Source organism: Perognathus longimembris, chromosome 11 (assembly GCF_023159225.1).
Source record: "Perognathus longimembris pacificus isolate PPM17 chromosome 11, ASM2315922v1, whole genome shotgun sequence".
In the NCBI taxonomy this organism is placed as follows: Eukaryota; Metazoa; Chordata; class Mammalia; order Rodentia; family Heteromyidae; genus Perognathus; species Perognathus longimembris.
In genome coordinates, this window is record NC_063171.1 from 45,633,675 (window position 1) to 45,656,638 (window position 22,964).

At 38.8% G+C, this 22,964-nt stretch overlaps 2 protein-coding genes across 3 annotated transcripts in view; one reads left to right on the top strand and one right to left on the bottom strand.

The window, feature by feature from the left end:
* Positions 1 to 2,918: 2,918 nt before the first annotated feature.
* Brox (BRO1 domain and CAAX motif containing) lies at positions 2,919 to 22,446 on the bottom strand. 2 transcript variants are annotated; one of them, XM_048356423.1, is made up of 13 exons: positions 22,067 to 22,446; positions 19,717 to 19,833; positions 19,163 to 19,269; positions 18,731 to 18,827; positions 14,930 to 15,025; positions 13,698 to 13,770; positions 10,641 to 10,746; positions 9,237 to 9,326; positions 7,657 to 7,742; positions 6,394 to 6,475; positions 5,951 to 6,101; positions 4,114 to 4,273; positions 2,919 to 3,174 (listed from the first exon to the last, which is right to left on the bottom strand). In XM_048356423.1, exons 2-13 carry the CDS (start codon positions 19,815 to 19,817, stop codon positions 3,088 to 3,090), a joined length of 1,236 nt encoding a protein of 411 aa, XP_048212380.1. In that variant the 5' UTR covers positions 19,818 to 19,833; positions 22,067 to 22,446; the 3' UTR covers positions 2,919 to 3,087. The 2 variants fall into 2 exon arrangements, with proteins under 2 accessions (XP_048212380.1, XP_048212381.1); XM_048356424.1 differs by lacking the exon at positions 22,067 to 22,446 and adding an exon at positions 21,239 to 21,369.
* Positions 22,432 to 22,964, top strand: part of Aida (axin interactor, dorsalization associated) — a 34,320-nt gene continuing 33,787 nt past the window's right edge. The window contains exon 1 of the mRNA XM_048356425.1: positions 22,432 to 22,816. Coding sequence (XP_048212382.1) covers positions 22,707 to 22,816 — 110 coding nt within the window. The 5' untranslated portion in view covers positions 22,432 to 22,706. The remainder of the gene's footprint in view (positions 22,817 to 22,964) is intronic.

The window sequence follows — 22,964 nt, forward strand, 5'->3', positions numbered from 1 at the left end:
TTAAAGACTTTTAAAATTAAAACTGTAGGCAAAACTGTACTCAAATGTATGTAAAAAAAAAGTCCTTAAACACAAAGTTATAGTGACCCAAAGTGACACTAGGTTTATACATGTCAAAAGACTTAATGTGGGCTGGAAATGTGGCTTAGTGGTAGAGAGCTTGCCTAGCATGCATGAAGCCCTGGATTTGATTCCTCAGTACCACATAAATAGAAAAAGCCAGAAGTGACACTGTGGCTCAAGTGGTAGAGTGCTAGCCTTGAGCAAAAGAAGCTCCTGGGCAATGTCCAGGCCCTGAGTTCAAGCCCCCGGATTGGCAAAAAAAAAGACAATGTGCTTCAGGATTTTCTGAAAGAACTAAACTGTAAACTAAGAAAAAGAATATGCAACAATCTCCTAAATAGTTTTATTTCTAAGTATGTTTATATAGTACTAACAATGCCACTTATGATTTGCAAGATACAAACTTTTCTCCAGAGTACTGTACAACAGTAATGCTAAGCAGTCTAGTTTACCTTTCCATGGCACACAGAACTGCCATGTTGGACATAACACATCAGACATAAACAAGCCAATCAAAATCACCTTTTGTAAAAACGAGGGAACTGGTACCAAACAACAAACACAGAAACTACACAGGTAAAGGAATGATGAATGTGTAACTTACGAAGTTAAAACTGATGCAAATACATCTGTGCTTTAATAATATTACTGTAATTAATAACTTTCATTTTACTGTTTGGAATTAGTGTAAAAATACCAGAAAACAAAAAACAATCTAATGGAAATGTACATAAAATTGCTTTTATTTTCATAAATAAAAAGGCAGCTCATAATACAAACCACACTCAGCAGAAATAGAACATTAGCTATCATGGCCTGGTATGAAAGACAGGTAATAATTAACACCAACAACTCTTTATAGCTGTCATGCAATTCCTTTCCCTTTGGCAATTTCCCAAAAGTGCCAACACTACTTCAAAAGGTACTACATACAATAGGATATATCTGTCATAAAGTATTAACTTGGTGAGCCAAGGGGGTATTAATTATCTGATCATGTCAATGTTGACAACTATGGACATAAATACCAGTACTAGTTACTGCATCTCACAGAAGCAGTGAGCATAATTATGTCTTCATTTTATACATGGTAGTATTATCCATACAAGCCTCAATGTGCAAACTTAGTAACCAGCACCTAAGATAAACAGAGGCAGAGAGTACAGAGTGAGCCAGCATTAATTACTGTCAAAGTTTTGTCACTAAGTGGCAAACACACAGGAATTTGTAGTAAGGAGCACATGAAATTTAGTAAAATTTCTGTAGATTGCAAATTAAAAAAAAGAAGTCTGTTCTGTGCCAAACTACAGCTTCAAATATTGAATCTTCTACTGAAAGCAATAACTAGCATTTCTATATTGTTAAAAGCCCCTGGTTCTACATAGCTTTCTCAAAGGAATGAAAGGTATGGTAAAATCACTTATTTGGACACAATCTTGATTCAGATAGGTATAATCTGTTAATGCTTCATAATGAAATATTTATTCCTATTTCAACACTTCATGTAGATTTTATGTACTTCTCATGATTTATCTATGTATGTATTCAGTACATTGCTTGGTACATAGGAAGCCCGCAACCACATAACTAGTACTATTCTTATTAAGTGAACCAATTGGACATGTATAAACAGGAAAACTAACAATAGAAGATAAACCTACAGTTGTTCTGACTTTTGTTAGAATACACACCCACTATTTTCCCATGTTTGTGTATGTAACTCAACTGTTTCAAAAACTACAATTTCTTCTTATGATTTTCATTAAAACCTCTTTAACAAAGAGGCAGTTATCAGTATAATTCAGGACAACCTATCTCATTCAAGTTTAGTTTTTGTCTTTATAGCATGCAATATTTGATCTCTTTTCCTCAAAGAAACGTTTTCCACTCTTCCTATCTGGCCTTACATAGGAACACTAATCACAGTTACGAAGTTCTACCCTCTAAGTAAAAAAGCCATTAGAAAAGATATCTGTAAAAATCGCTGAAGGGTCATTGAGACTGAATGAAGCATGGGACTACTAGAATATAAACGATAGATTCTGGGGGCTGGGAATATGGCCTAGTGGCAAGAGTGCTTGCCTCGCATACATGAAGCCCTGGGTTCAATTCCCCAGCACCATATATACAGAAAATGGCCAGAAGTGGCGCTGTGGCTCAAGTGGCAGAGTGCTACCTTGAGCAAAAAACGAAGCCAGGGACAGTGATCAGGCCCTGAGTTCAAGGCCCACACTGGCGCAAAAAAAAAAAAAAAAAAAAAAAAAGATTCTGGTACGTATAAGGAATCTGGTGTGAAGGGTTTTACAATTATTATTGTGGTACTAGGTTTTGAACTCAGGTTGTCTAAGTGCTCTATCACTTAGGCTATGCCTCCAGGGCAAGTGATCTGTTTTCCTACCAGAGAAGATAAATGACAGAATGCAACCAGTCTGTACTATAATACAATGGTGAGAAGAAGAAACAACTGTTTCTATTCAAAAGAGACAGTTCTTCTGGTATCAAGTATAATGGAAAATAAATGTTTTTGAGAAGCCAGAAACCAACCAGAGTTCAGAAATTATCCTACCCTCACACTTACTCTTGAGAGGCACAATTCAACCTTTCATGTTTTCCTGATTAAAAAGCAATGTCCAGGGCTGGGGATATGGCCTAGTGGCAAGAGTGCCTGCCTCATATACATGAGGCCCTGGGTTCGATTCCCCAGCACCACATATACAGAAAATGGCCAGAAGTGGCGCTGTGGCTCAAGTGGCAGAGTGCTAGCCTTGAGCAAAAAGAAGCCAGGGACAGTGCTCAGGCCCTGAGTCCAAGCCCCAGGACTGGCCAAAAAAAAAAAAAAAAAAAAAAAAAGCAATGTCCAGAGACAAAGCATGAACCATTTCTACATTTAAGAATGATCTGAAAGCCAATTCCTTCTGAATTTAATAATTATTCCATAGTGTCAGATGTATCATTTCAAGAAATAGGAACTGAAGTTCTGTGGCATATCTTATCTGCAAGCAGAGATTCTAGTGCACAGTGCAATTAGGAGATGTAGCATCCAGTATCCTTCTGAGGTTTGATATCTGGTTCTTTCACTGGCTTCATTTCTTCTTCTGGTTTAGGTTTGGCCTAGGGAGAGAGAAAAAGCAGTGTAAAATACACAGCTCCAAGATCAGGAAAAAACACTATAATCTTTGCAGTGTAGACTTTTAAAAGTTGATGTAGTAAATGACAACACTAACATTAACCATGCTATTCCCAAAGCTACCTACAAACTAACTTAAAAGATACAGATGATGTTATCAGTGAAACAAGAACCTACACTCATAGGCAAAATCAAGCTAATAGTATTCCAACTCAGTCTTTTTGAGAAACGGAGTAGTGAATTCATACATGTGTAACTACGCAAGGTTTGGAAATAGCTTGAGTGATAGGTTCTCTTTTAGGGTATTATTTCAGAGGCTGAAAAGGATATAAAAATGGTGATTATAAGGAATAATGGTTTTAATATAAGACAAAAATTTACCTACTTATAAATGCAATTCTAGGGATGAAACAATAGTTGTAAAATAATTCCCCCAATTTTTTTTTAATTATAGGTTCCTAGATTTTTGGTAGTTCAATCTGAAAATATCTACTAAAGCTACTATTTGGTTTAGAACACCCAGATGTACTTAGAAATAAATGAATAGAAGCACTCTTATTTTACTCCTGAAGGACTTCTGGAATGCTGAAATTAGATCAAATCTTCAAATACCCTATAATGCTAAAAGTAGAGTGTCACTATAGCAACACAGACATGATCTTCTCTCCCAAACGCTATTCTTAAAGAAGGCATTGTCAAGTTGTAAAAAGGTGAGATAATGTGTTGAAAACAATGGAGAAAATCAGAAGACACTGAAGGATTAGACTGTCTCCAAGAGTTCTAGGACAGATCGTATCAAGTGCTTCAATTAGCTCATTTAATATAGCAAACACAGGTACGTACTTAAAAAGAAAAAGAAATCAAAATGCTAATTCTGAATTCTCTTTTTAAACTTTGGTGAAGGAAAAACTCAGGTTTCATACACTGTCATCCTTGGGTCTCTTGGTAAGATCAAATGCTGCCATGGTTTCTGGTGTCCAGTGAGGACTCGTAGGAGGAAATTCAAAAGGTACAGGCTCTACCAGCCCATAATTTGCTTTGAGTTCCAGCTGTGGAGCATCTGTTGGAATTTTCTGAAAGTAACTGCAAAAGATAATTGAAATAATGGTTCATTCATTTATTCAGTAACTTGAGTGCATGTTTGAAAGCCCAAATTAATACCAAGTAGTGGGTTTCTCTGTCTCATATAGCTTGTAAATGAGGTAAGAAAGTCGAGAAGTGCTGTGGATTATAATGTAAAGACATTACTGTGATCCTCTGCTAGGACTATCCTACACATAAACTAATTATTCCAAATGAGGGAAACCATGTAGCCTGTTTCTTAGCATGGCTACTAAACCACCTTAAGAATGGGGTGTATTTATACCACATTTTCTTGATCCATTCATCTACTGAGGGGCATATGGGTTGGTTCCATATCTCAGCTATGGTAAATTATGCTGCAATGAACATAGTTGTGCTAGTAACTTTAGTGTGGCCTTGTTTATGATCATTTGGTACATATGATCATATAAAATGATGCTAATAGAAATTCCAAGAAATGGAAACAACAGGACTTCTTTTGTTTTGTTTTTTTAATGTACTGTGTGAAGTTATTTCTTTTTCCTTTGCTTTATCTCCTGTTGTCACTGTCTTTGATTTTGGTACCCTTTGTCTTATATAACATTCATCTGATTTGGGAAAAGGGAGATAACAAAATGGTGAGAAAAATGACAAAGGGTGAATGAATGCAACAGTGATACATGACACTATGTTGGAAATAAACCTTACAATTTGGGGGACAACAATAAGGAGTTGGGGTGGAGGGAAAGTGGAGAAAACGAGGGAGGGGTAACACTGTTGGACAAGAAATGTACTCATTACCTTACTTATGTAACTGTAACCCCTTTACAATAAAATAAAATTAAAAACAAAACAAAACACTGGGGTTGGGAATATGACCTAGTGGCAAGAGTGCTTGCCTCCTACATATGAAGCCCTAGGTTCGATTCCTCAGCACCACATTTATAGAAAAGGCCAGAAGTGGCACTGTGGCTCAAGTTGGCAGAGTGCTAAAGGAAGCCAGAGACAGTGCTCAGGCTCTGAGTTCAAGCCCCAGGACTGGCAAAAACAAAAACAAAAACAAGAAGCTGCTTTGGATGTGAGTGCCATGGGAACACAAAGAAGGCGTACGAACCCAGACTTAGGGGCTAAGAGAGTGATGAAAGTTGAACTAGACCTGTTCAAGGAAGTGCCAAGTTCAGCATGACCAATGCAGAACATGAGGGAAGGATGCAGAGATAAAAGCAGGGCCAAGACTGATTCTACTAGCCTACAAAGGCAGTGGCCAACAATGGTTTGATAACAGAAAGCTGCTTGAAAGTACTATAAGAGAATATAAGAAAATTATTTTTATTGCTTGTGGGTGGCTGAAACCAGAACTAAATGAATATGCAAAGGGAGCTGAGAAGTGATAAATGGAGAAGGATTAGGAAACAAAGAAAAACTTAGGACTTCACAGGAGGTTAAGTGAGGTATATTAACTCAGGTTTTTATGTTAAAATCTATTTTTATATATCATCATATGTAGAATAAAGGTTGGGCCACATACACTTAACTGTATCACTAACATAAAAAGAAAACTAATGCCAACCTGATATGTAACATAAGATAAAACTTCTAGGAGTACAAACCAGTAGAAATTGTGATAATATTAACTTACAAATACATGCATAGTAGATACTGATGTAACTTTAGTATTAACAATTAAGCTGTACGTACATGAATCCATTTTCTCTCTGACATTTTTCCAGGGTATTCTTCACTTGGCTCCCAAGCTTCCTAAAGAACAAGTGTCCAGAAGGTCTGACTGTTGGTCCAGGTCCTTTGGTTTCTCCATAGTCCTTGCAAAGTGCTTCTGCTCTGGTATATACTGCACACAAAAGGGATCAACATCATCTAGAAATACTGAAACATTGCTTATTCATACTTAAAAAGCTGTAAACTGGCATAAATTGACATAACTTCCCCTGCAAGGCCAATAATAATGCTCTAAGAGGAAGGTGGCATTTTCTAGACTTCAGGCTTCACACTTTTCTTTCCTCCAATTGCCTTGCTACCAGTACCCATTCCCTTTCGTGAACTCAGTCAAAACATATTTATTTCCCTTCATGATAAAATGTTTTGTTTTTAAAAAGGAGTTAAAATTCAAAGTGGAAACTCACATTTTTCTGCTTCTTGGAGAGACCTGATTGCTTCACCACACTTATCACTAGCCAGCAAAGTCTGCCCATGATAACAGTAAGCCTGACAAAAGAAGCACATTTTTATTCTTTCCTTATACTTGTGTCAGAAATACCTTTAGTTACCGTATGAATACAAGTATAATCCCTTATATCTTGCTACTTGAGTAAGTAACCTTTTTCCCTTCTCTGTTAATATAAATGGACTTACATTATACTCTACCTTCTAACCATGTCCTTAGAGCAAATAAAAAAAAATACTAGATGAAATTTGCTTTTTAAAATCAGGACATAGGGCTGGGGATATAGCCTAGTGGCAAGAGTGCCTGCCTCGGATACACGAGGCCCTAGGTTCGATTCCCAAGCACCACATATACAGAAAATGGCCAGAAGTGGCGCTGTGGCTCAAGTGGCAGAGTGCTAGCCTTGAGCGGGAAGAAGCCAGGGACAGTGCTCAGGCCCTGAGTCCAAGGCCCAGGACTGGCCAAAAAAAAAAATAAAAAAAAAAAAAATCAGGACATAACAGATAAAGGAGACTAGAGGGTTTTTCTTATTCTTGTATTTTTTGTTTTTCACAGGGTCTGGCTCTGTAACCCAAACTCACTTTGAACTCATGATCTTTGTGCCTTAGCCTCCTAACTTCAAGATAATAGATCTGTATTATGAAGGTCCTTGATGGGCCTGTAACCTGTACCTTCCTGAGCAAGGACTGGAGGTGAATATAGAACCCTAAGGATTTGCTCTTTAAATGTCTATATGAACATAGCTGTTGTATTTAGACTCAGGTAATACACTCAAAAACTGATTATACAGTGTAAGAAAAAAATGAAAGTGAAAAGGGGATTTCAGTCTCTCACCTGATACAATCAGCAAACCAAGTTTGGTGGATATAATAAACTGGTAAGTAACCTCTAAGATGGTGCATACTGACGGCTCTTCACCCATGTAGATGGTATTCTACATGTATTGCCTTATGGTAAGAATTAGTAAATGTCTTTACCACTGAATTCAATTAAACAGAGAAAATTCTTGTTGATATGTAGAAGATTCGAGCCTGAAAGTGGACTCTGTAACAAACAGCTATTCCAACCTGTAATTCTGCATCATCATGTTAATTCACAGTGGCTACAGTGTTGGTGAACACTTAGTGAGAGCTAGGGAACAGTCTGTCAGATGAGAGAGGCTGGTATTACCGGGGCTGAAAAGACAGTAAACTATAATGTCTTCAGTGTTACTAATACTCACATAAGCTGTGTAGAAACACATTTTCAAGTGAAGATATTTTCTCCATTTAGCAGAATATGCAGGCTCCAAACTGGATAAAGTATGATCTAAAGTTACATTTTAAAAAGCAAAATATCATTTCACCCTGATTCACTAGAAGTACATTTTTAGTACATTTGTTGTGCTGATAAAAGCAGAATACCATCAAGTACAAATTCAAACATTTATACATTTAAAAAAGCCCCACCTAAACCCTTTATTTAAAGTGGTATATTTTCCCATAAGTATATTTTAAGCAGCAAAGATTAATTCCCTGGTATATCTGATAGTTAATGTAACTCCTGAGTTGAAGATAATAACAAATTAGATACTATTTTTATTGTTTCTCTTAAAAATTTTATGTAATATAACAATGTAAAGGGTAATATACCACTCAAGTCATACAGAGGGCGATCTCATCTCCTTTACTCCTGCCATCATTGAATATTTTTATCCTGCATTAATAAAAATATATAGGCTCTCTTTCATATATGTATGTACATATACATGCATGTACAGATATACACATGTGTATACAAATCTAAACATCTCAGATCTAGTTCTTCCTTGCCACTTCCTATTTCATTGTATTTGTCAAAGTTTTCACCATTTCCCACAAAAGGAATAACAATTTTTATTTTAGTGTTGAGTCAGCAGATAATTCCTTTAGGTGGCCAGCCCTACAACCATAGGGAAAAAAACATTCACTCACTTTTTTGTTTCTTAATGGGTCCTAAGTACCCAGCATGTATCCAATCAAGGTGAAACTAATAAATGGTATGATTTAGGGTTTGATCTCACGTATGTGAAGTTTCCTAGCTATTTCTCTTTCACTCATCCTGTATTTCAGCTATGCTAACAGCTGTCATAAGGATACGGAATATGCCCAGCTCTTTAACTCTATACATGACATCGAATGTCCTATGCCCACAAAGTGAAGGTTCCTAAGAAACGTGAAACTTATTTATATTTTAAAAAGTCATCTTCCTTGAGAAAGCCTTCTTGAGCATGCCCAGAGTGTTCAGGATCTTACTTCACTGATACAACAATAACTTGTTTCAAGTAGTTACGAGTTTATCTCCTTCCCTAGACTGTGAATTTATTCTACTTCTCCCTACTCATCATGTAAAAGAGCTCCAAAACAGAAATGTAGGTATGTCTCCTAAATCATAATAACGTGTGAATAATAACCTGTCACAGGGAGTAAGTCAGCTCCCACCTGGCAACCTTATGTTTTGAGTTGCTCATGTCAGATCTTTAGTTTCAGTTCTTTGTCAAAAGAAACATAGTTATAAAGACCCAAAAACTATTTTAAAAGCAAAAAGGCTATATAGTTAATTAGCCGTAACTGATTATAAAGAACAGCACTATTTTTTCCACTAGAAGTTATATAACAACTGTTAGCAGCTCTAATTCTTTAGCAAGATCCACAATGACGATATTATTGCAGTTTTGCAAATACTGAAAAAAACGTCTGAGCATCATTTGGTGGTTCCCTTTCCAGAGCCAATAAATCTGAGAATCTAAAGACTAAAAGTCTAACAGCAGAATTGGATGCTTACCAGCTTTTTGATAGAAACTAGCTGTTTCATATGCCAGTGCAGCAATCAGTCCAGGAGCATGTTTGAGTTCGATTGCTCGGGCGATTGTTACTATGACCAACAAAGGGAAAGTATATAATTAACTTCACTTGCATTCACTGTTAAGTTCAATTACCATAGCAACAGACAGTCTGATATAGTTTTCTTGAGATTTTCATACAGTTTGAAGTTTTAATATGACAAGTTATAGAAAACATAAGCACAAATAGAAAACACTGTACTTAGTTCTGATACAATTTCTTTAAGTAAATTACCTGTTACTTATTAGCTAATCATACAAGACAGCATGCAAGAAAAATAATTTCATAGCAGCGAGTGGAATTTGAAATGAAGAAAATCAAAAGCTTAGAATGTTTCTTACTCTCACATAGGTTTCACTTTCCTGCCATTAAACGATTTTAGCAGGGCACCAGTGGCTACTCATGCCTATAATACAAGCTATTCAGAAGATTGAAACATTTCCCCAGAAATAAAGTCTATGAGAGTATGATCTCCAATTAACCACAAAAAGCCAGAAGTGAGCTGTGGCTTAAGTGGTAGAGCATTAGTCTTGAGCCAGGGGCAATGTTCAAGAACAATGCCTAGGCCCTGGGTTCAAGCACCAGGATAAGCACAAAAATAAAAACAAAAAGATGAAGACTTTAAGTTAGGCAATGATTCAAAGTGGAAAAAGAATGAGCAAGATAGACTTTAGAGCTAAATTTTTGCTGGCAGAAGTGGCATGGAATAAAAATCCTCTCAAAGAGAGCCAATAAGCTGGGCATCAGTGGCTCACACCTTAATCCTAGCTACTCAGGAGGGTACCCAGCCTAAGCAGAAAAATCTGTGAGACTCTTATCTCTAATAACCGACAAAAATCCAGAAACAGAGCTGTGGCTCAAGTGGCAGAGCACTAGCCTTCACTGAAAAAGTTAAGGAACAGCACCCAGACCCAGAGGTTTAAGCCCAGTACCAACACAAAAACCAACAGAAAGAGCCAATGAGCTGGAAGGACACTGCCTGCTAAGAATGAAGGTGAATGGTGTAGGTAAAATTATTCATTACTATAAATTTATTAAAAACTGACACCCAAGTAAATCCTGATAAAAAATAATTAAATACAATGTAGACATTCTTTTTGTTTTTTTGCCAGTCCTGGGGCTTGAACTCAGGACCTGAGCACTGCGCCTGGCTTCTTTTTTGCTCAAGGATAGCACTCTACCACTTGCGTCACAGAGCCACTTCCAGCTTTTTCTATAAATGTGGTGCTGAGGAATTGAACTCAGGGCTTCAGGTATACGAGGCGAGCACTTTTATCACTAGGCCATATTCCCAGCCCCTAGACATTCTTTAAGAAGAAAAAAAATCCTAAAATATTTAAGATACCTTCTTGAGCTTCAGCTTGACACTGGATAATGTAAGCTTCTATGAGCCGGGTCTCTAAATCCCTTCCCTTTTCTACAGGTGTAATCAGTTTGGGTATATGACTTTCCTAAGAAAGAAACAGAAAAGACAAATTTTGTTTTAATCCAGTTTTTAGAAATGAAGAAAGGGAAAGTTATGAGATACTGTTTTGGAACTTACCAGAAATTCAGGATACAAACAAACATTGTGTAAAATACGACCTATAAATACATAAGGAATTTTATACAAAAACTTCTCTCTCTCTCTCTTTTTTTTTTTTTTGCCAGTCATGGGGCTTGGACTCAAGAGCCTGAGCACTGTCCCTGGCTTCTTTTTGCTCAAGGCCAGCACTCTACCACTTGAGCCACAGTGCCATTTCTGGCTTTTTCCATATATGTGGTGCTGAGGAATCAAACCCAGGGCTTCATGTATGTGAGGCAAGTACTCTACCACTAGGCCATATTCCCAGCCCCTAAAACTTATTTCTTGTAAGAATAAGATATCCTAGGTTGGTGCTGAGGATTGATCTCTTCACTAGAAATACAAGAAAAAGCAACATGCAGCATACACCTGGAATCCCCAGCACTCTCTGGAACCAGGGGTAGGAAGACCCTATCTTAACCCAAAAGGAAAAGGAAAACCACCTTGCTCCATCTCCTACTTTCATCCCTACTTGTAGGAGACTTCATCTAAAAACCTAGGCTCTAGACTCCTGAGCACCACTAGAGACCCTGCCCCTCTGTTTCTGTACCCCTATCTCCACAATTTTTCTTCCATTTTAGGGTTTGAAATTCAGCAAATTCAAAATATCTTGTCATTGTAGGCACCTGACTTGACAACAAAGCCAGTGGGATTTCTGGGTTTTAATATAAATATGAAGATAAAGGATTTTCCATGTGCTATCCCTCCCCAAAAAATAGAATAAGAAATCCAAGAAAAATAATTTAGGTTAAATAGGTAGATTGCTTAGGCAAGACAACACAATGCAAACAAACCACATTTTCACTGTAGAAAATTCTTAAGTGTTATAGTAACCAAAATTCCTTTTTACATGACAGCTTTAATCATTCATTCACACTAATAATTAAAGACGTACTAAAAACATAATCCTACACTTAATTCAGAACCACAGCTTTTTAATCACTACAAAAGCATATTATTTCATCATGGGGGGTGAACCTATTAGCCTTCATAGAACTTCAGTAAACAGGAGCTCAACCAGAATCAAAGGAAAACATTGCTGTTGAAGCAAGGCACTCACTGGTGGCTACTCATGAAGCTGAGATCTGAGGATTGAGTTTTGAAGCTAGCTGGAGCAGGAAAGTCTGTGAGATTTTCATCAGCAATTAATCACAGAAAAAAACCAGACATGGTACTGTAGCTCAAGTGGTAGAGTGTTAGTCTTGAACAAAAGGTGCTTCGGGACAGTGCCCAGGACCAGAAAAAAAAAATTCATTTTGGAAGAATGTATCTTTCTCGGGCTCCCATCACACTGTTCCAGGCTATCTAATATAATCAGAGTGCAATGATCACCCTTCTAGTATTTTCACCGAGATACTGAGAATACAACACAAGTTCAATTTTGTGGAATTGTGGCTGTTCCTGGAAACTGTTGTGGAGAACAGTTAGAAATGATAGGAAGATTCATTTATAAGTTAGAGGTAGATATAAAATAAACACAGTATTACAACTAGAATTTTCTAATGGTAAGTCTTCGACAAAAATAGGGATATTAACATTCAGCTATTGGCTGACCTTATCAATAAGGTAGTTTACAAAGGAACACAGGCAATTAGCTCTATGAATTTGAGGGTTCCACATTTATATCAAATTGAAACTGTGGAAATGTCTGGGTATGGTGGCCCCAGCTACCTAAAAGGCAGAGGTAGAAGTATCATGGTCTAATTCCAGCTCAGGCAAAAGTGACATCCCATCTAAAAACTGAAGCTAAAGAGGCCAAGGGCATGGTTCAAATAATACAGCATTTGCCTAGCAAACTCAAGGCTTTCAGCTCAGTCCCCAGTGCTGCAACAACAACAAAGAAAAGATTTGAAAACAAAGTAGTACCTATGCTGGACATACAGTAACTTTTTTCCTACTCATTATTTCTTGAACAGTTCCGTATAACAACAATTTACAAAGCACTTAAACCGTGTTAAAAAAATATGCAATCTAGAGGTGATTTAAAGTATACAACAGTTGTTAGGTACATGGCTCAAGTGATACAGTACCTACTTAACAGAAACAAGGATCTGGGTTCAAACCCTGTACCACCAAAATTAAAAAATCAAACTAAGCTGGGTACTGGTGGCTCATGCCTGACGTCCTAGTACTTAGGAGACTGAGATCTGAGGAACAAAGTTCAAAGCTAGCCTGGGCAAGAAAGTCCCTGAGACTCTTATCTATAATTAACCACCAGAAAACTGAAAGTGGTACTGTAGCTCAAGTGGTAGAGCACTAGCCTTGAGCTGAAGAGCTCAGGAACAATGCCCAGGCCCAGAGCTAAGGCCCCATGACTGACCAAAAAAAAAAAAAAAAAAAAGCAAACTAAAGAACACAAGGATGTACACAGGTTATATCAAAGTTCTATGTGGTTTTATAAAAAGGACATGAACATTTAATATCCTAGAGGTAAGGTGACAGTTTGTTCTGGAACCAATATCCTACACATACTGCTAGTACTAGCTCTTTTTTTATTTTGGTGCTGGTCCTAGAGCTTGAACTCAGGGCCTGGGCACTGTTCTTGACCTTTTTGTGCTCAAGGCTAACACTCTACAACTTTGAAACACAGCTCTACTTCTGGCTTTTTGGTGAATAATTGGAGATTCAAGTCTCATAGACTTTCTTGCCACAGCTGGCTTTGAACTGTGATTTCAGATGTCAGCTTCCTGAGTAGCTAGGATTGCAGGTATAAGCCACTGGCATCCAGCCTAGTACCAGCTCTTTTTAAATAATAAAATAATTAAGTCTTCCTCACCCCAAATAAAAATTACTTGTGTATTAAAGCATTAGACCCACACATACACACACACTTTTTACCTTTAAATGTTTAAAAATCCCAGCTGCAATTTTCAAGCTGCGATGGACTTCTTTTGCTTCATCTTCTGTTACGCTTAAAGACAGTGGTTGGTTACATTACTTAGCAGAGGATGAATAAAAAATCAGAAACTCATACACTATTACTAGTACATAATTATCATTAAACAATATTAGTTATTTGGGTTTTTCCCTACATGTTTTTTTCTTTGAAAATAATTTTTTTTTCTTGTCAGTTCCTTGAAAATGATTTTGACACTCAAAAAATTGTACATAAAAAATATCCTGAGGGCTGGGAATATGGCCTAGTGGCAAGAGTGCTTGCCTCACATACATGAAGCCCTGGGTTTGATTCCCCAGCTCCACATATATAGAAAACGGCCAGAAGTGGCGCTGTGGCTCAAGTGGCAGAGTGCTAGCCTTGAGCAAAAAGAAGCCAGGGACAGTGCTCAGGCCCTGAGTCCAAGCCCCAGGACTGGCCAAAAAAACAAAAAACAAAAACACAAACAAACAAAATCCTGAGATCTCAGCCTCTTGAGTAGTGAGGATTACAAGAGTGAGCCATCAGTGACCATGAGTGTGAGTGTGTGTGTGTGTGTGTGTATATATATATGTGTGTGTCTCCTGGGACTAGTAGTTTTTTTGGACGCGAGAGTTTCTGCTCAGGCTGGTTTTGAACTGTGATCCTCAAGCTTGAGCTTCCTGAGTAGTAGGATTACAGGTGCAAGCTACCAGTGCCTCACTGGTTTCTGCCAATCTTATCATTTACTTTCTAAATTTTGTTTATAGTATTTTGTGTAGTCAAATATATACTCCTATTTCTCTTGGTTTGTGGTCTTATTTAGAAAAACCTTCCACAGGGAAAAATTATTAAAATTCTGTGTTAACACTAGGCTATGTAATTCAAATACATAAAATATGAGACAAGCTGGGCACCAGTGGTTCACACCTGTACTCTTAATTAGCTAATGAAGAGGCTGAAATCTGGAAAATCAACATTCAAAGCCAGCCCAGATCAAGCTGGGCTGGTAAGGTACCAGCCATGAGGAATTAAGCTGAGCAAGAGTGAGAGGAATTATAGTGCCCCCAAAACACCCCAAAAAGGGGGGGGGGCGGCAAAAATTTCACTTATCCAAAGTGGTACTTTTTAATCAATAGCTTGGAATTTTAAATAATGAACCTGAATATTATTGAAAAACAACACACATGCATTTAATTTTTTCCTTTTAACTTACTTTTCTTTTCCAGCCAATCTTGAAGCATATTTGGTATACCATAATGCTACATTAAAGCCCATGGAAATCAATTCAAAAACAGCATCCTGCTGGGCACTGGAGTTAAAACACAAGCATTATGTTCTGTAAATTTTTACAACATTGCTACATGAAGCCTACTGGACACTGAAATTACGAAGATATGTTAACTGGTATATGCAGGTAACCATGTTTATATCTGAGTATACAACTGATTCTTGTGTTGAATATAAGGAAATAAAACACAGGTAATTACTAATGAATGAGTAAATAGTGGCCTTGTATGTGCTATGTGCTTCATAATAAACATAAGAATAGTTGCCAAAGTTTTAAGCTACATAGAATAGCTTTAAAAATATGTCTTTCAGGGGCTGGGGATATAGCCTAGTGGCAAGACTGCCTGCTTCGGATACACGAGGCCCTAGGTTCGATTCCCCAGCACCACATATACAGAAAACGGCCAGAAGCAGCGCTGTGGCTCAAGTGGCAGAGTGCTAGCCTTGAGCGGGAAGAAGCCAGGGACAGTGCTCAGGCCCTGAGTCCAAGGCCCAGGACTGGCCAAAAACAAAACAAAACAAAACAAAAAATATGTCTTTCAGTGAGTCTATGACTCAAAGTGCCAGCCTTGAGAGAATGTGAGGTCCCGAGTTCAAGCCCTAATATCAGCATAAAAGAAAAGTAATGAGAAAAACTGAACCCCACCTTTGGAGCTGATTATGCCTTACTTAACATGCTGCTAAAGGTCTGAGTGTGCATCTGTTTTGATCATTAAAGTGGCAATTACATTCTAAAAATTGAAGGGAAAGGGTTACTTGGCTTCAGGAAATGTTCTATGTTGCCTTGGGGCGGGGGGGGGGGGGGTCTTCTCCACCGGGGCATCCCTTTTCTGTTTTTCATGCTTTTCAGTCTGCCCACACCAACACTTCCTTAAATATTCAAAGTAAGCACTGCTTTTTTAGATCAGATATTTTTCTTCTTCACTGTAATGCAGCTAATGAAATTGTTTCTGTACTTGAAATGGTTCTGATGAAAAAATAAATCACATGCTATTTTTCAAATTAAAAAAAAAATATGTCTTTCATTTCCCTAAAACTCAGCCATATATACCACTCTTGGGCATCTACCCAGAACATTACAAGTTAGGGTATGGTAAAAACACTTGCACATTCATGTTCACTGCTGCACTATTCACATTAGGCAAGTTATGGAAATAGCCCATAGATGCCCTTCAGTAGATGAGTAGATCAATAAAACGTGGTATGTATACATAATGGACTCACCCATTAGAGTAAGATGTCTTTTGCAGGGAAATGGATGGACCTAGAACAAATCATGCTCAGTGAAGTAAGCCAAGCTCGGGGAGATTAACAGTGCATGTGTTCTCTCATATGTGGAAGGTAGATCTAAAACATAACTGGACATGATAACCTATACAAGATTCTAGGCATTCACATATATTCAAACTACAGGAGGATACTCTTAGGGTAGAAACCCAAAGGTGTAACTCCTTTCAACATTTAAAATACTATTTACTGAAATGAATTTCAGGAAATGGAAACATGGGCTTTGTTGATGGTGGTGATGGTATTTGCTTTTGCTTTTTTGGGGGAGGCAGGGAACGAAAGAGAAGCACAGAAAGGGAGAGAGGAAGGGCGAAAAAATGCAATTATGGTATTCAATATACACTATGTGGAAAATAAACTATGTAAATTATGGGCGTGACAGGAGGAAGAAACTGGAAGGGTGACATTGTCCAAAAAAGAAGTGTACTTATTATCTGACTTATGAAATGGAAACCTCTCTGTACAACCTTAAAAATTACATTTTAGGGGCTTGGAATATGGCTTAGTGGTACAGTGCTTGCCTAGCATGCATGAGGCTCTGGATTCAATTATTCAACACCACATAAACAGAAAAAGCTGGAAGTGGCGCTGTGGCTCAAGTGGTAGATTGCTAGCCTTGAACAAAAGGAAGCCAGGGACAGTTCTCAGAATCAAGTTCAAGCCCCAGGACTGGCAAAAAAAAAAAAAAAAAAAAAGTTACATTAAAAAAATAATTCTTAGAATCTATGAGTGTAAATAGGTCAAGCAAATGATTTCTCTGTATAAATAAGTTATACCATTAAAAAAGCACACACATTAAAAAAAATTCTTTCAGGGACTTAACCTCAGCTTCAGAAAATCTGGGACAGGGCCCATAATTTGAATTTCAACAAGACATCAAGTGACTCATCACTGAGAACTTTCAAATGAATTTTATCTAGTGATCTAGTGGCATATCTAATTTATAACTTTAAATAATAAGACCATTTTGCTCATTTGTGTGAAGCCTCATAAATAAATTCCTTACCCCTTTTCCCCCTTTACCCTTAAAGTTTGGGAAGGAACTTACAGCCTCATACATGGTGGGTTTTTAAAAGTTTTCCCACTGAGCTACAACACAATTTCATTCTCTATCTCTTTTTTGTTGGTGGTACAGAGACAATTTCCACAGAGTAAGTAGCAATCAAGCATACAGTCACATATGCACCAAACAGTAAGTATGACTTGTCTACATTACAAAATTCTGTCTAGTAGAGCTTTCTGTAACAGAATACAAATCTGGTGTAGTACGAAGAAATGTCAGAATATTTTAGAGTCTATTAAAGTTTGTAATAAAGACAGATGGTTGATTCTTTAAACAGTCAACTAAGAAAAAGATCTCAAATTTAGCCAGGCACTGGTGGCTCATGCCTATAATCATGGCAAATCAGGAAGCTGAAATCTGAGGATCAAGGTTAAAAGCCAACCTGAACAAGAAAGTCCTGATACTCTTATCTCCAAAAAAACCACCAAAAAGCCAGAAGTGAGATGTGGCTCAAGTGGTAGAGCACCAGCCTTGAGCAAAAAAGCTTAAGGATAGGTGTAAGCCCCAAGTTCAAGCCCCAAGACCATTATAAAAAAAATAAATCTCAATTTTGGATGAAAAAGTGATTACAGAAGAACAAAGACTTCATTAATGAAATCTTAGAAATTTTCAGTACTTAAAAATATTAAAATTAAGAAAGTATCTACCTTCTACCTAATTTGGATGTTGAATTAAATGACCAATTCTACATATGACATTCCTAAGTAAAAAAGGAAAATTTGTCTTCTTATAATGACTAATATTGTATTATTCATTTATACCCATTTTTCTTACTAAGTTCCTCACAAAATGATCTGTAACTGTTATAGCAAAATCTAGTTGAAGATGGTGTTCAATTGGAAGAAAGCCTGGAATGTTATCTAGCTACATATGAACATTTCTTATACCCTTTCCTAGTCTGCACTGGTCGTTTCAGCAATCTCCAATCCTTTCCTTTGTGTTGTTGTAAAAGAGTAATCCCAAAACAAATTGAGATATAGTGGGCATCTAACAATCAATGATGTTTTAAAAAAGTAGTAAATACTTTTTAAAGAACAATCAGAAAAAGAATAAGGGAAAACCAAAATTCTCTTCAGCTGAAGGAAGGCAAAAATTGAATGCCAGTTTAGGGTTCCAAATTCCCAAAACATTCTTTGTGTTATTAAAAATAGTCAAGGCTGTTCAGTTCTAGTTAATATTTGCATTAAAAGAAAAAAAAAAAACGAGTTGATCTGGAAGAAAACCATTCTGTTTTTACATGACTTAGGCCAAATGTTTTTAATTAACTGATTTAGAAAAAATGCTGACCAGTCTTACAGTTTTCTTCAATACAAGGATATAAGTTAGACACTGGCTGAATACTTGGCTGCAATTTCACACTACATTAGCATTGCTCACCTTGGAATCTGTCCTTGCAATGTATCAGTCCACTTGAAATTTTGAATATATCTAAGTTTGCTTTCCTGGGTAGATTCATCAGGTGAATTTATGAAACCTATAAAAAGATACAAGACATCTTAGTCTCAGAAAGAAATACTATTATTTAGAAAAATTCTTTCTAAAAGAAAAGCAATTACTTTGCCAGGTGCCTCAATGAAAATTCCGGCCCTGTTTTTCCTTTCCATATCTCACCCACTCTCCTAGTGTAACATAGCACAAAATACATATATATTTACATTACAATTACAATCTCTTGTTTCTGAAACTCAAGCATACAAAATAACAGCCCAGAAGACCAAATTGTACAAATTTGGAAAGCTTAAGAATTAAAAGAAAATGTCAATACAATTTTGTTTTTTACAAACTCAGAAGTTCATATAAATAACTAACCTTGTAAAAGTGAAAAGTACGAATCTGCTGCATTCTTCATCATTTCTGGATTACAGCTCAAATCAGTAAAGAGTTCAAGGAGGCGCATCCTGGATGATCTCAACTCACTTACATGAAACAGAGAGTAAAATTCAGTTGTGTTCTATGATTTTAAGTAGAAATGATTTGGAGATGTTAATGTAAGAGCTTTAAAACACAACTCTCACCTACATCCCCTACCTCTAGGAGATATATACACTAAAATACAGGAATAAGTTTAATTAGCACCAATAGCTAAAGACAAGTGAAACATGCCCCAATAATTTAAACATTTTATTAAAACAAATTTAGTCTAATCAAAGGAACAAATCATGGGTCCTATTATATATCCAAACTTGTACCTGGGCAGGAAGTAAGACCCTATCTCTAAAAATAAGCAGCAAAACCAGGCTGAAGGCACAGCAGAGAAGTCAATCTACCTAGCAAGCTACAGGACCAGAGTTCAAACCCCAGTACTGCCAAGAAAAACAAGTAACTTGCTCAATTAATACCTGTTGAGTTTAACTAAAACTTACTTGCAAATTTTTGAAGCAGAAGGGCCAGTGACCATACCATAGTAGTTAAAAGAGATAGGAGCTGTCGCTTTCAGTGGATTCCTATGAAACCAATGGGTCATTTTCCCCAGACGTGTTCTACATACAAAAAACAAATACATAAGAATTAAAGATACCACATTTAATGACCAGCATATATAGTGTGAAAGGTACTTTTAAGTGAAAAATTTTACAGAATATACACATTTTACATATAAACTATTAGCATGAAACATGTTTGTTTTATCTCTATAAATCAATTTCTAAAATGGATGGTCCATTTATGATTATCTAGGTTTAGATCAGGTCTGCAAAAAAGAGCAAGCTTTTGGAAATATAGTATGTTCATACCCAACTTCAACGTTAAAATACACTAGGGCAGTAATGTTTAAACTTTATTGTGAATAAAAAGCACCTGGAAATGGATTGGTCTTGCTAAAATGGAAGTTCCAACTCAACAGTCTGGGGAAGAAGCTGAGGTGCTGACACTGTACTTCTCCAGGCTACACTTACAAGTAGGTAAATATTACAACTTGGATGGACAGCTGTAAAGGAAAGGGGTACAGGACCAGATGAATCTAATATCCATAACAGGATTAAATGGAAATCCTAATTTATAGGCCAATACTACTGGAAATAATTCATTTATTTTATTTATTTACTTTTTGGACAGTATTGGAATCTAACTCAGGGCCTTGCACTTGCTAGGCTGGCATTCTCGACAATTTGTGACAAACACCCAACCTTTACATAGGTTTGAAGTTTATTTTCCACATATTGCTGACAATGGATCACAGCATGTATTCTATAACAAATGTACTTTTCTGCAAAACTGGTAACAGCTTTTATAATGCAGAGACAATATTTGATCAATGACAATAACTACTATTCAAAAATAAAACCATTTGCAAAACTCAAGTGAAATGGCAACCTAAAAAAATTCACAGATTTAGGTTAAAAAAAAAAAAAAGTAGCTGGGTGCCATTGCCTCAAGTCCGTAATCCTAGCTACTCAGGAGGCTGAGATCTGAGGACAGCAGTTAGAAGCCAGCCCAGGCAAGAAAGTCTGAGATTTTTTATCTTTAACTACCAGACAACGGGAAGCAGAGCAGTGTCTCAAAGTAGTAGAGCACTAGTCCTGAGTGAAAAAGCTCAAGGACAACACCCAGGCCCTGAGTTCAAGCCCTATGTAGGACCAAAAAAAAAAAGTGTGTATATTTCCTGCTTAAAAAGTCCCTGAGTAGCTGGTGCAAGTGATTACAGTCCCAGAATACACAAAAACTTTCTGGTAGGATTTATTTAATTTGAAGGCATTGCCCAAGGTTGCCAATCAACTTTTCTTGTTAGAGGAAAAGGGTGGACTGCACAGCATTGTGAAATATCTATGTTAAGCACCTCTCTTATGTTACTTATTCATAGCCAAACCGGTTTTGATTTGTACCAACTACTTAATGAATAGAGGATGTATTGTGTACTCAACGAAAAACAGGGCAAGTTCATTTAACATGTCCTTTTAGGAGGGCTGAGGGATATGTAGCTCCTTGGTAGGTAGAATGCCAATGGTCCTAGTATTTGCGAGGTCCTAGGTTCAATCCCTAGCACTAGAAATCCTTTTAGAAAATCATCAGCTAAAAAAATTCCACATAAACCAACTTAATGACTAAGTAAATCCAGCATGCACTTGCACATAAAGGAAGCGCCTTTAAGGTTGCTATAAGAAAGCAAGTTTCCTGCAGTGAGTTTAAAGACCCTATTTCCCGCCCCATCTTGCAAACCCATCGATGACCTGGCACTCTCCTGTTTTCAGGATGAAGAACGTCACCATAACCCACCACCTCCGCAGACCTAAGAACACGGACACGGCAACCCCGCCCCCAGTCCTCCAGGAACCCACCTGAACCTCCTTTCCCTGCAACCACTTCCGGTTTCCTGCCACTCCTTCCTGCCGAGTCCGGGCACTCCAGACACCGGGCGGCTACACAGGCCCTTGGGTAGAAAGCCGATGCCACCAAACCCGGAGGGGCGGGGAAGCAACCACCGAGCGGATTCTCCACCCCCCCCACCTCCATCCCCCTCCACTCAGCTTACAAACCCCGCAACACCCAATGGCGATGAGGGACCAGAGAAATCAATCAGTCATCTATTAATACTATTGATTCACGGACCGACAAGCATCTACTTTCATTACGAAGCATTTCTTTTTCCCTTCTTCAAAACCACCACCCAGGGGCCCAAGGAAACTGGTTGTAAAGCGGCTGAGCCTGGATTTGGGGTTCCAGGGGACACAGCAGGAAGGAGACGACGAGTACACGCCCATTCTCGGACGTACTTACCTGCCGTGGTTCTCAAAGTCTGAGTGCTACTCTTCCTGAGGGGAGATGGGGTAATGTCCGGGTGCGCAAGCCAGGAAAGCTAGGAGTCGCGGAGCCCCCGAGTACGGAAACTAGAACCGCGGGCAAGCAGGCCGGGGCCCTGGCGGCGTCACGTGACCAGCGGCCATGACAGCTACTGAGGCGGCCGGGCGCCTGGCGCCGAGGTTCCCACGACGCTGCAGCACCGTCAGAGCGTTCCGGGCCGCCGCGTCCCTCTCTACCTTCTCCTCTCCGGTCCTTCTCGACAGCCCGGGTGCCGTCCGAGGAGAGGGTGGAAGAAGGCGGGCCGGAGTGGGAGCCCAGGGGGAAGCAGCCTCAAAGACGGCGGCGGCGCAGGGCGGAGCGGGGCGGCCTCAACCTAACGCGGGGCGGGGCCTGGCGGGCGGAGCCCGCGGCGGGGCGGCTGCTTCGGAGCCGCTAAGTTTGGCTGTGGCGGCAAATGGGCTTGGGCGGCTCCTCGGCGGGTGGCGGTGGCGGTGGCCAGAGCGGTTCCTCCTGGCCCTGTTAATGTCGGGGCCAGGCCCGGGGAGGATGGCGCTCTAGAACCCGGCCTTGCTTCTGAGGGGCCGGGGCGGGAGGGGGCCGGGCTTGGGAACCGGCCATGTCGGAGGTGACCCGGAGTCTGCTGCAGCGCTGGGGCGCCAGTTTCAGGAGGGGCGCCGACTTCGACTCCTGGGGCCAGCTGGTGGAGGCGATAGACGAGTATCAGATGTGAGTGTGATGAGCCGCGGGGTGGGCCCGGGCCCCACCGGCCTCCCCCTACCCCCGCGCCCCAGCCCCCTTCCTCGCCGTCCGCCTTGTTTCAGTCGGCGTCTCCATCCCTGGGTCTGCAGCCAGGCTTCTCAGGGTGGGGCCCCGC